Source organism: Desmodus rotundus, chromosome 2 (assembly GCF_022682495.2).
Source record: "Desmodus rotundus isolate HL8 chromosome 2, HLdesRot8A.1, whole genome shotgun sequence".
Taxonomy (NCBI): Eukaryota; Metazoa; Chordata; class Mammalia; order Chiroptera; family Phyllostomidae; genus Desmodus; species Desmodus rotundus.
The window spans coordinates 100,813,369-100,826,077 of NC_071388.1; the positions used below are offsets into that span (position 1 = coordinate 100,813,369).

Consider the following 12,709-nt stretch of genomic DNA (forward strand, 5'->3'; position numbering starts at 1 on the left):
TCAGGTCCAAAATAACTGATCCTTAAATATACTCCCTCCTGGTACCCCCAGCCCCCTTCCAGAGAGTTCTCTTATGAAGACATAAAAAAAATGCACAGAAGAAGAGAAGGAAATAGTCTCTGCCATCTAATACAATGAAGGAGCAGAGGGACTCAGGCCACACACACTGGGACATCACCAAGGTGGGTAAGTAGTAGTCAGGCACAGGTTTACCAATCTGTGTCAGGAGCAGGGGTAGGTGAGGGAGCTCTGCTCAGTTTAGCAGTGATTATGGGATGCATCTTAGAAAAGAAAATTTTCAACAAAGAGGGTGGGGGAGGGCAGGAGCCCTTGTCCAGCAGGGGCACTGGCCTGTGGGAAGATCTGCTGGGAGAAGGTGACTACAGCCTGGGACCCTGGAGCTGGCTTTTCAGGAATGGTATCTGAGCTGATGAGGCCACCACAGCTCAGTGGGCTGGGAGAGGGCACTTTGGAGCTGCCTCCCTTCAGTCCTGGGTCTTTTGGTCACCTCAGAGGGACTTCTATTCCCATGGACTCTCACTGGGTCTACCTTTGCTGCCACACATCCTTCTGGCCTGGTGGGGTTGGAGGGCGGGAGGAGGAACCAGGCTGGCCATGCACAGGAATCAGGGGTCTGGTCCTTACCCATCCTGGGTCTCTCATCCAATGGCTAGATCTTTCTCTGGGGGATCCCCTTGTGGAGTTTCCCCTGGGGTGTGGGAGGGGCCAGCTGAGGACTGGGCCTGCTGGGCCAAGTAGGACCCTAGCTCCTGCCTTGAGACATTCAACAAGCCAACAGCATGCCGCCCCTGCTGTCAGGGAAGCAGTCATCACCCAAGTAGGGGGTGGAGCCAGAGCAATGGGCTGTCTGGAGCCACTGGCTTTGGCCACCTTCCTCCCCCCACCACAGCCTGCCACAAGCCATTGGCCCTGGATGGGCAGAACTGTGCGTATCCCACCCAGGTGTATGTGTGGGTGCACAGCCAGAAAGAGGCCAATAGGCACGACTCTCAAAAGGCCTTTGATCAAAAAAGTACCCTCACCTCGATAGACAGATGTGCAGACTTGACCAACAAATACAAGGATATTCAGAGAGAGGAAGGATGATATGAGTTCTGCCAGAGAACCTCACTAAGGCTGCAAGAGAAAGCTGCGTTGTAATAGTTCCCTTTATTTCCTGGCACCTAGGTATGCCTTAGAGAAACCTTGGTTCTTATTTATATTCTCTCTCTCTCTCTCTCTCTCTCTCTCTCTCCAGAGCATGCCTATACCTTTCCCCCCTCTAGTTCTTTCAAGGATATACCTTTGCTCTTGCCTAAGCTCCAAGGACCCTTCTTTTTTGCCTCTGTAATTTGTTTTCTGAGCCCACACAGCCCAGCTGGCTTACTTTTTCTACCTCTGTGACTTTCTAAATGAACTTTCACTTGTATTTGGGAAAAACAAAAACCTAGGGGAACCTCAGTCTTACTGACCACCTGGGCAGTATGGGTGATCTGCACCCTTCACCCCCTTGTACAGACCTTGCCTCTTGGGAAAGGCCTCACTAGGCTCTCCCACAGGGGAGGCCAGCGGGTTGCTATTTCTTTCACTGTAGGAGACAGAATCTGCAGAAACTGCAACAGAAAGTATTTAGGTTGCATTTTTAGGAAATCCATCACGAGAACACGAACTGTGAGTCATAGGAATGGAAGAATGAGGTTAACTATATTCTGGAGAGAGAAATTTCCATTTATCTGGGAGGGCAGTAGAAGGCTGAGACGACCTCTGGCCCCAATTTGAGGCTTAGAGGAAATAGACCCCATCTTGCAATTTCCCCTCAGTCTGAGGCTAAGGCTCTAAGAACAGATACCCCATTCCCAGTGCACAACCCCTTCGAATCCTTGATTGTCTTTTGGCTTTTAGTCTCCTAGCTGCCTCCAGCCTTAAACCAAAATGGCATAAACTGCAAAGACAGTAGTGAGACCACTCGGACAAGTGGAGCATTTAGACCACAGCCCTTGTCCCCTTACCAGGGAAAGCCAGAGCAGGCAGCTTTTTCAAGCCACTCAAAGCCTGAACCTCTGGCCACATGCGTGGGCTGGAGGAGGGCCCCCAGGCAGGCTTGGAGCCTCAGCTAGCTCAGATTGAAGAATCTGGTATTTCCTGTAGGACAGCTTATTCTTGACCTCTAGAAGAAAAATGTTTCCCAGCATTTTTTTTTGAGAAGCCTCAGCCTGGTGGGGAATTTTGAGAGAGGTGAGGGGGATGGGAGTGGTGAACACAGAACCAGGAATCCAATGAATGGCTGAATGGCTAGAACTGTCCCTGGGAGAGCCTCACGGTCATGGAGTCTGAAGATCCCCTACCTTACTCCTTTTCTGAATGTGTGGGGTACAGAGAAGACGGGGGTGTGCATGGTAGGAGGGAGTGGTCCAAAGCCCTGGAGACTCTGCTCCGAGGTGACCCCCAGTCAGCAGGGCCTGGCTTACCTGGCACATCTGGACAGTGCAACTCTGCTCGAGGTCACCTCCTCAGGGATGGCGCCCTCTATGTTACTCCTAAGCACTCCCAGCCATAGATGGACTTCTTCTGCACCCTGAGCTCATCTTAATCAAAACACGTCTCTCAAGGCCATTGCTGAAACCTTTGCCTGTCTCCCACACTAGCTCTCGGAGGGCAGTGACCACACATCTGTTGTGAATACTTTTCCTGGGCCTGGAATGCAGTCACAGTAAGAAAAAAAAAATTGCCATTCTGAGAATGACAAAGGTGCATTTCTGCAGCAGGTGACCTGGTAAGATTTCCACAAAAAAGAGTCATGAATGTCTAATCAAATATAACCTACCATGAAAAAGATACTATACGGGCACACCTCATTTTATTGCTCTTCACTTTATTGTGCGTCACAGATTTTGCTTTTTTTACAAATTGAAGGCAAGTCCCTTTACCAGCAAAAAGATTACAGCTCACTTTATTGCCATACCACTTACTCTATCACTGTGGTTTGGAACCAAATCTGCAATATCTCTGAGGTATACCTGTAGTTTCTTAAAGGAGAAAAAAAACCCTTTTAACTCGGAGTTCTTCCAGTGGATTGTACCTACAATGAAAAGGGCTAGAACTGTGCTTCACACATAGTAGATGCCACATAAATCCTTGTGTTTTGCAGGATTAACTTACATAGGTTTTTAAAAGCTATTCCAAGATCCCACACTGAAGGCAATTAAAAATGAATCATCGGTTGACAACAGCAATAAAAATGAATCCTCGTTATTAGATTGGGAGAAATGTTTGCCAGGAAAGAAGTCTGGCCTGGGGACAGAAAACAAGGCATAAAGATGGAAGCCCCTTTTAGGCGCAGCAGCGTCCCCTTGGCTCACTGGCCTCCCACCCCTGGGCTGAGGCCTGGGGAGCGCTGCTGCAGGTCCAGGAAGGGCCTGGTGTGGCCACCCTACAGGCCCGGAGGGCAGGCCAGCATTGGAAGTGAACACTAGGCCCCCTGCAGCTCTGGGGGATGCAGGGAGAGGAAGGACACCTCCACATGTCCTTCCGAGAATTACTGGACACTCCAACCGACCGGACTGCCGTTACACCTCCTCTGCTCTCGTTGCCACTAAATGGGGTGGACATAATCCTGTTTCGGGGGGCCTGCAGGCTACAAGCCCTATCCAAGTTACAGATTCAGGGAAGGCCCTCTGAAACCTGTAAACGGAGCATCCACTAGCAGGTGGTGCCCAGACATATGTGTTCATGTGGGGGGAGGAGAGCACAGGAATCTCTCATGGCCACAGGCTGGTGTCACCAGTGTTGGAAGGCATCCTGGAGGAAGTGAGTCTTGATCTTAGAAGAGAGGACAGCACAGGGTTCAGTGCAGTGGAGCAAGAAGAGTTCCAAGTCAGGGAGGATGGGGTAGAGAGGATACTGTAGGGTGTGAAGGGCTGGGAGACCTGCATAGCCACCCCCTCTGTCTTCTGCTACAAACCACCTCAAACCACAGCTTCCTTATTTCTACTGATGCCTTCACCGTGACCCCAGTCACCCAGGCACTGACGTTCAGTGGTCATCCACTCCTTCCTCTTCTTTACTCCTCTACGTCCACCCTTCCAAGCCAGGCAATAGGTTCTGTTAATTCTGTCCTTGCTTCCTGAACTGGTTATTTCCTGTCTGTGCCCACGCCTACCTACCTTGTTAGCTCAGGTCTCACTGCCTTCCTCCCGAACCTCTTCAGTAGACTCCTGCCATGTCTTTGGGCATAGAGTCAATCAAGTCCCCTAAACCCCAGTTTTGTGTGCATTGCTCTTCTTCTGAACTCTTTCATGGCTCCCTGCTGCCTTTGGAATAGAGTTCCTCAGCATGGTACAGGGTGGAATGAGGCCATGCCTCCCTCTATAGCCCAAACTGCTGTGAGCAGGCCTGTGTCCATTGCTGCTATGTCCCTGTCTGGGAAGGCCATACGTTCCCTCTTCCTGGCTGGGAGCCCTGGCCTACCTTTAAGGTTCTGAGCTAGGCCCAGCTCTCTTACCATCAGAGGCCCCAGCACTCAGCCCCCTCTCCTCCTTCTCTCAGAAGCTCATCACAGGCTCTTGCATGGGAGAGTTTAATGACCGCGAGTGTGTCTCTTCTCTTTATATTGAAAACAAATCCACTCACACCTGTCAGAGGGCCCTACTCCCTGCGGTGGGGCCTGCTGAAGTGGTCACTGATAACGCTTTAAGATAGGCTTTCTCCTTGATCCCTGTTTAACCCAGGATCTGAAGACTTGGAGAGTGGAGCTCTGAAGAAGGAATGGTGGACAGAAAGAAAGTGGGGCTGATGTTCTGAGACAAGGCACTTTCTCGACTGTGGCAAGATGGACAGGCCTGTTTCAGGGTTTACTTCCTCTGCTGGAGTGAAAATAGTAGAAATTTTGCAAGCCCCAAGCGCACCACTAGTCTTTCAGCCTCTTGGCTCTTGCTGACAGTGCTGAGGAGCAGCCATTAACAATTTTCCTTGCTAGACAATGCTCTTGGCGAGCTAATCGATCATGAAAGTTTTCTCAGCTGTACCAGTATGCCTACACGCTAACAAGAATTAACTTAGAGGTAACATATCACATTAACTCAGAGATAATATAGTCTAGGAATTGGAACTGGCTGCCTTCAAATCCCAGCTCTGTTACTAACGAGCTGTGCAAACATGAGCCAGGTTCTTAATTAACTTCTCTGTTAGATGGACAGTACAGTAGTTGGAGGATTAGTTGAATGGGAAGTGTAAAGTGTCTAGGACAGTGTCGGGCCATGGTATTCAATATATGCCAGCTATTCTTATTTTTCAAAGGAGAATTGCAAATACTTAGAATAGTTTTTAAAATTGGGTTTGGGGCTGTCTCCATAATCACCTCCCATCCCCTTCCCAGTTTCTCTCTATCCTCTCCTTGTGCTGGCCTTCTTTTAATCATTTCTTCTTCCTCTGCTTTCGACTGAAACTGTCCCTTCGAGATGGTTTCTGGAGGAGATGCTGCTGAAGTAGCCAGATCTCTATGCGCTTTTACACTCACTGACCAGCAGATATAACAGAGTCCAGGCACTCTGGGCAAGAGCAGCCAATGTCTAATGGCTCAGCTGTGTTTTTGAGACAGGGCCGAGGTCTGCTTACATTGTTTAGTTGAGCAAATTGTTTACAAGTGGCTGCCGGTAGCTCTCTGCAGGTTCCATACAGGCCTCAGAGCAGCTGCACAGCTTTGGGCATTGCCTTCAGCTGTCTGGATATCAGTCTCCCTGGGGTTGGTGCTACTGTGGACATCACATTGTGCAAGCCTGTGTGACTACACACGTCCCAAGGACGTCAGCTGCCCCTGCCCACCCGCCATCCTGCCTGGAGATAACACCACAGGGTAATCTGGGAAATGCTCCTGGTTAAGGTTTTGGATCAGTTTTACCAAAGACTTTCCATTTGGGAAGGGTGCATGGGGGTGACAGGGAAGGCTGTGGCACCCCCTCCCCTGGACATCTCGCCCCACCATGGTAATCCTCATGCCCGCCTATGTATGGCAGGCTGAACCAACAGAGGCAGGGGGAAGGATGAAAGGACTTCTGGAGGACCCCGTCCACGTGAAAAAGTTATCTTGTCAACACATTAGCAGAAAATAAAACATTTTTCTCTTTCCTGGCCAATTTCCCCTTTACTACTTCAACACTGAGAGTCAAATGCTCGACTGTTCCAGATTTGCTGTCTGAGTGAAGAGAGAAGCTTCATTGTGAGCTGAGGGAGCTACTGCTACCTTCAAGTGCTTCATTCCGGGTTTTAGGAGGAAGGAAGGAAGCAGAACAGGGGGTCAGGGAAGGGGTAGAGAGGGGTGCAGTTGGAGGGCAGGAAGGAGAGCAGCACAGTGTGTGTGGAGGGGTGTTTCTGACATCTCAGCTGATCTCGATTTGACAGGACCTGTCCTCTTGGGCCTCTGTTGTGGCTGCTCTCTACCCCTCAAGGTTAAATGCCCCTTCCCTGGAGCTGTGTACCCTGCCATGCCCAGAGCCACCAGTATCAGCCTCAGGCTCAGGCCAGACTCTGTTTTAGCACTGGCCACCAGAGTGGGGTGTGGGAAGTCTGCTGGCCTTGGAGCTCACACCCAGGCTTGGGGATTTACAAAAACATTTCAAACCAAATTGAAGGTCCAGGGAAAATACCCCTCTCATGCCCCATTGCTTCTCTAGGTATAAACTGGCCCTTCTGAGAACTCCAGACCCCGAAAGGCCTCATATGGCAGGATTTAGAGCACCCCCCTTCTCCCCACCACCCAAGAATGTGAAATAGCAGCAAACAAAAGTCTCATCCAAATTAGGAAGCGAGCTGCTCTGTCCACCGGTGAGTGTGTGGCATAGGGTATGTTCTGGGTTTTGGCTCCCCCACAGGTCCCTTCAAACCCACGAGGTTATTGAGACTTCAGCTGTTATTGGCCCCAATTCACTGTCCTGTGCCATCCTGTCACTGCATACCCTTCTCCAAACCAAAATGCCGCTGCAAAAACAATGGTTAACTCTCAGCCCCTAGTTGGCTCCAGCCCCTGTGCCTCTGTTTCCAAGCCTGTGAACAGAGCCCTCTCCAAGCAAGAGCTGTTGGGCATTAGTGCAGGCCCCCCATGCTCTGAGGAGGCTGCTGCTGAGGGTCCTGTAAAAGGGTTCTGCTGAGCAGATGTCAAGACCTCTTGACATCTGTGGCACATGCCACAGAACTAGAAACAGTCCCCCCCACTCACTCTGGAATGGAATATGTACCCATGGACCCTGAACAGGGCACCTATCCTGTGAGGGAGGGAGACACAGAAGCTCTGGGCTATGAGTAGTGATCAATAAGACCAAGGCTCCATGAGCTGACAGTGACCCTCATGCAAAAGTCCCTTCCTCCCCAGCCCCTGCTCTCATTACCTTCTCGGGAGAGGATGATGAACTTGGTAGTCTTGAGTATCTTTCCATTCAGCGTCCAGGTGATTGTGGCTGGGGTGTCAGAGGATACCTGGCACTGGAGTAGCAGCTTCTCGCCCTCTGCCACATGAACATCTTGTAGTTTCTCCTTGAAGATTGGGGCTGTCCCTTGGTTCTCTGATCTTTTTTCATTATCTGTGGCTCCTGAATACTCCCTCTTGCAGTTCACATCATTCTTAACCTCCTTCTTGAGTTCTTCTTTCCTGGCTGGTTTCAGGGTCTCAGCTGGCATGGCGTTGCCCATGGGTTTCGAGGTCTCGGCCAGTTTGCTGTTGCCCACAGATTTCAGGGTCTCGGCGGCCTTGGCGTTGCCCACAGGTTTTGGGGTCTCACCTGGTTTGGAGTTGCCCACAGGTTTCGGGGTCTCGGCTGGCTTGGCATTGCCCACAGGTTTTGGGGTCTCAGCTGGTTTAGTATTGCCCACAGATGTCAGGGTCTCTGCTGGTTTGGCATTGCCCAAGGGTTTTGGGGGCTCACCAGGCTTGGTGTTGCCCACAGGTTTCAGGGACCCTGAAGGCTGGGTGCCCATGGACTTGGGACTTTCTGCCACCTTGGCATTCAAGGCCTCAGCACTGTTGCTCCCATTCTCTGTTGGTAATTTTTTCTTGCTGCCCAGCACCGAGCGAAAATCTGGGGTGGCAGGTTTTGCAGGTGGTACCTTCTCAGGTACTGGGGTCTTGGGAGTCCCCTTCTTGGCCAAGACAGAACGGAAGTCTACCTGTTGGGGGCTGTGCACCTTCCTCTCTTCCTCAGACACCATCTTTGGCTTCACTTGCCGCTGTAGGTTGGCACGGAAATCCATTTGCTCAGCTGGAATCTCCTTCAGCTCTTCTTCTGATAGGGTCTTGGTACTCACCTTCTTCCCCAGGAGGTCACGAAAGTCCAGCTGCTCCACCTCCTGCTGGCGGATAGCCTCTTCTGTGTGCTGCCGGGTCTCCACACGCCTCTTCAGCACCCCCCGCACGCCTTCGCTGTCTTCCTCCTCTGGCCAACCCTGCCCTCCTGCTGGCCAGCTAGGCCTCAGGGTCCCAGAGCAGTCACCATCACCACCATCAGCACCAGCTCCTTGGCCGCAGAGGCCCTCACAGCTGGCAGGCTCCCTCCCCCTGGAACCAGTGAGGGGAAAAAGGAAAATAGCAGGAGGAAAAGGGGCTGGGTAAAAAAGAAACGTCAGGGGAGAGCAAACCTCTGAGGGAGGGAGGGTAGAGGGGAGGGGGAAGGAATGGTGGGGGCTGGCCAGGCTGTGTTTATAGAAGGGAACATTGGTGAGAGGCGCTTGCTTGCTTAGTTGGTTTGTTACATTGGTAATGACTTCAGTAGCCTTATAAGGGTGTGTACAAAAAAAAAGAAAGAAAGAAAGAAATTCACCCCCCTCTCCTCCCCTGCTCTCCCTCCCTCATTCCCCTCCCAATTGCTCCCTCTTGGCTTGGGCAGCCTCAGCTGGAGGACACAAACAATCTGGGACGGCTGGGCTGGGCCTGCGGGGGCCAGAGGGAAGGCGCGTGGGTGGTGGCATGGGGCCTGGCCAGTCAACTCCCAGGGGTACTCACCGCAGTGGGGCTCGGGTAGGGTTGCTCTGTAGCATCAGTGACACCTGGCAACTGCATTCGCCAACCTGGTTCCTAAAGAATTCAAGGGATCAGTACAGATCAAGAGGCTCTCTAGGCTGAGGTCATTCTTAGTCCAAGGGCTGTGATGAGGGAAGGATGGGCAGGAACTTGACCACAGGCTGGCTGCTGGCTCGAGGAAAGATGGGACCACAGGCTTAGCTGTGACCCCAACATGCCCACCCCAGACCTAAATTTAAGGCAGGGCCATCCCGTCCCCTCCCACTTGGCTCACCCTTTATTTCCCCAGCTCTTGTTTGAAAAGGAAAGAGAGAGAACATCTTCTGGACAATAGCTAAGTTAGGCATTCAGAAGTAGGAATACTTTTCTGGAAGCATATTACAAAAATAACACAACCAATCAATCACTCAATGAATAAAAGAAGAGTAAAGACAAACCCTGATGGGGCTGTGATGGAGCTGCTTGGTCTAGACTGTGAGGCCTTGGTCAGCCTGCTCAGTGCCCTTCAGTTTGACTCTGCTCCCTTATTGCAGAGCTGGTTCCTTCCCTGTCCTCACAGTGTCCCCCCATGAACTACTTCCTCTTTGCCTGCTCATGAAATGAAAACACCCTCCAATTCATACCCTTTGGCTAATGCCCTCGGATCAGAACTTTTTGTATTGAAACCCAGCAGGTGTCTCCCTAATGGGCGACCCTTTCTCTTCTTCCTTTATATGGTGAGGGACCGGATTCTCCAACCCACTGTTAAAACTGTTCAACCTCTCCAAGCTGGTGGGTAACCAGCCTTCCTGCTCAGTGAACAGGCTGTTCCAGGCTTGGGTGCTGTGGAGGATTTACAGTAGCAGCTCAGCCCTCTGGCCTCACAAGGCTGCCATCTGCTGGCGTTTCTGAGCTCTGACCAGCCAAGAGGTCCCGCTCTGACTGGGGGAAGGAGTGGGAGGAGGGGCAGGTCTGAACACCAAAGGCCACTGGACTCTTCGTGATAATAACCACCCATTTTATACATAGCACCCTACAGCTTTCATGATTTTCGCATCTGTTGTCCTTCTTGTCCCAAACATCCCAATGAGGTATAGAGCATCATTATGCTCATTTTAAAGGTAAGGAAAGGATGCCCCAGAGTTTATTCCAAGCAGTGCTGGGATTCTGGGGTTTCCCCCTCATTCTCCTGCACTCAGCCATCATACTGGTATTTCCTGGGCTGACTCGTACCTTACCTCCTACCACAGATGTGTAAGGACAGGTTCCTCACATAATCCATCTCAGTCTCATGACAACTCTGTGAGGTTGGGGTCAGCACCATTTTTATAGGTAGGAAAAATGAGGCTTATAAAGGTAAAGTAATTTGCCTACACCCACAGGCACGGGTCTGCCCGAATCCAAAACCTATGACTTTCCCACCCCGCCCTACAGTGATCATCAGTACCAATCCGTTCTGGGATATGTGTGTGTTCGTGCATGTATGTGTAGATCAACCACAGGCATGGATTCACACATATGTGGGTTGACCTGGTGGGCACCTGCACTTGCAGTCTGTGTTTGGGAACATGTACCCAGGCACCCATCCCCCCATATGGGCAGACATCTGAGCAAGTGTTCCTGGGGCTCTGTTGTGTGTGCGTACCTGCCTCACTTTGCCTGGCCTCCTTCCCAATGCAGGGCTGGTTCTGGGCAGACACTGGCAGCCCAGGGCATGGCAATTGGTTTTCATGGCAGATGATTCTCCTGGGGGTTGCTGCTCACTCCCTGGTACTAGGACCCATCTGAAGTGAGGAAAGGTTGACCTTTGCTGCCCTCACCCCTCCTCTGATCTGGTGGGTCTCCTTTGGGCCACTTTCCTCAATGCTCAGGCTCTCAGGGGCACAGATTCAAGGTTCAGGGAGCTTCATGCCTGGAGAGTCTGACAGCCTAGGGTGCTCCTTTGCTCAACAAACAAACAGCAATTAGGTGCCTCCATAGTGCTGGATCCTGGGAAGGCTAAGAGGCCCTCACAGCACCCTCAACACTCAATACAGAAGGCAATGGAACTTGGGTCAACTTGTAGAATAACCATAAGAGGTTATCTTAGGGGAGGCCCAGTGGCCAGACATCCCACTTCTGCAAGGCTGCTGGGCAGAATTAAGCCATTCTTTCCCCACTTTTCTTTCAGGCACAGAGTGTGGTGGCCTGGGGTTGGTGTGAAGCAGGAGGACAGGATGCCCAAGGGCCATGTTTTCCTGGGATCCCTTTTCAACATCTTCTTGACTGAGTTTCCTCCTGTCATAAGTAGAACGCAGCCCAGATGCAAAAATCAGGCGCAGACACTGACCAGATGGCCTTGCTTTAGCCCAGCCAGAAGCTTTAAATGGTGGGGCGCCCTGACTCCTGAGCTGGAGTACGCTCTATCTCCTCATGGGTGGACACAGGCAAGGGCGCCTGTGGTTTTCCATTACCTGCCCTCAAAGAGGAGAGCACAGGTGGCCTGCACTCACCCCACTCTCAGGTCTTCCCCCGAGCCACCTAGGCAGGCTAAGGGGCAGATGGACAGTAGAGAGCTTGGATTCCATAGCTGGCCCACTAAGTGAATCATCCCTGGGGATGGTCTAGGGGGTCACTATTTCTGCAACCATATACTTAAATTTCTGCAAGGCCTTTAAGGCAAATCACGTTTCATTCAAAGCCTGAAAAGGTCAGAGAGGCCTTTTGCCTGGGGCCCACACACCAGGTAATCTAACCTGCTGGAAGAGGTTTTGGGACCATCTTTGGTATCTGCACGTACTCAATTATAAGGATGTGCAGCGGCTGAGGATGAGGCCCCCCCCCCCATGTCCAGCCCAGATGCTGCCATAGAGGGTATGGGGCTGTCACCATGTAAGCTACAACTTTGATGAACAGATCCCATTTTGCCCCTACCTCCCGCGCCTGAATAAGAAGCTGTTCCTTGGGTACAAAGCCTTGGAGCCTGTCCCACTCTAAATCACCCACCACTGGAATGATTTTATATGCAAAATTAGTTTAAAGATTTAATGTCTTGGAAAGCAAAAATCTTTCAAATATTTCAGCTGGAATTTGGAGCTAACTTTTTAACATTCCCCCTTTTAGTTCAGGAGACAAGAGCTAGGGGAGGGAAGGGGAGGTAGAAACCACCCACTGTATATACCCCCAACCCAGCCCTCCCACCCCCGCATCCTCTTGGCCATCCAGTCTTCCTCCTTGAAAGGCATTCTGTCCTGGGTCTAGGTCTGATTTCTGTCAGGATGAGAAAAGCAAGAGTGGAGCGAGGCCCCTGGCAGGCCTGGCACACATTCCACAGGAGAACTTTCCACTGACTTGCTCCTTCTCAGCTGGGGATAAAGCCAAGGCCAGGCCACCAGCCTCCCAAAGGAATGAAAAGTCTGGACTTTGGAAGGAAAATGGGGCAATGGCTGCAGGGGTGGGGACTCTAGTGCCATTTCCCAGGTTTCCTGAGTTCCCAGTGCACTTGGGAGAAGTAAGGAATGAAAGAGCACCTGATTTGAAGACAAGAGATTAGGATTCTAATCTGGGCTCTGCTACTGGCCTTTGGGTGGCCATGACCCTGAGACCTCAGTTTCCCCCATTATTAAATGAGGAGGCAGCTAGATAACTTCCGAAGTCCCTTCCAACTGGGAAGGTTGAAGTTTTATGATTGTCCCCAGCTGGGCCCAGATAGTCTGCCTGCTGACCTCCCAGCACAACCCTTCATGC

At 51.3% G+C, this 12,709-nt stretch overlaps 1 protein-coding gene across 2 annotated transcripts in view; it reads right to left on the reverse strand.

Moving 5' to 3' along the window:
- The window catches only part of MYLK (myosin light chain kinase), a 264,716-nt gene that overhangs the window by 75,777 nt on the left and 176,230 nt on the right, over positions 1 to 12,709 (reverse strand). For both annotated transcript variants that reach the window (XM_045185765.3, XM_045185766.3), the window contains exons 15-16: positions 8,987 to 9,058; positions 7,380 to 8,542 (exon numbers count right to left, since the gene is read on the reverse strand). In XM_045185765.3, coding sequence (XP_045041700.2) covers positions 7,380 to 8,542; positions 8,987 to 9,058 — 1,235 coding nt within the window. The remainder of the gene's footprint in view (positions 1 to 7,379; positions 8,543 to 8,986; positions 9,059 to 12,709) is intronic.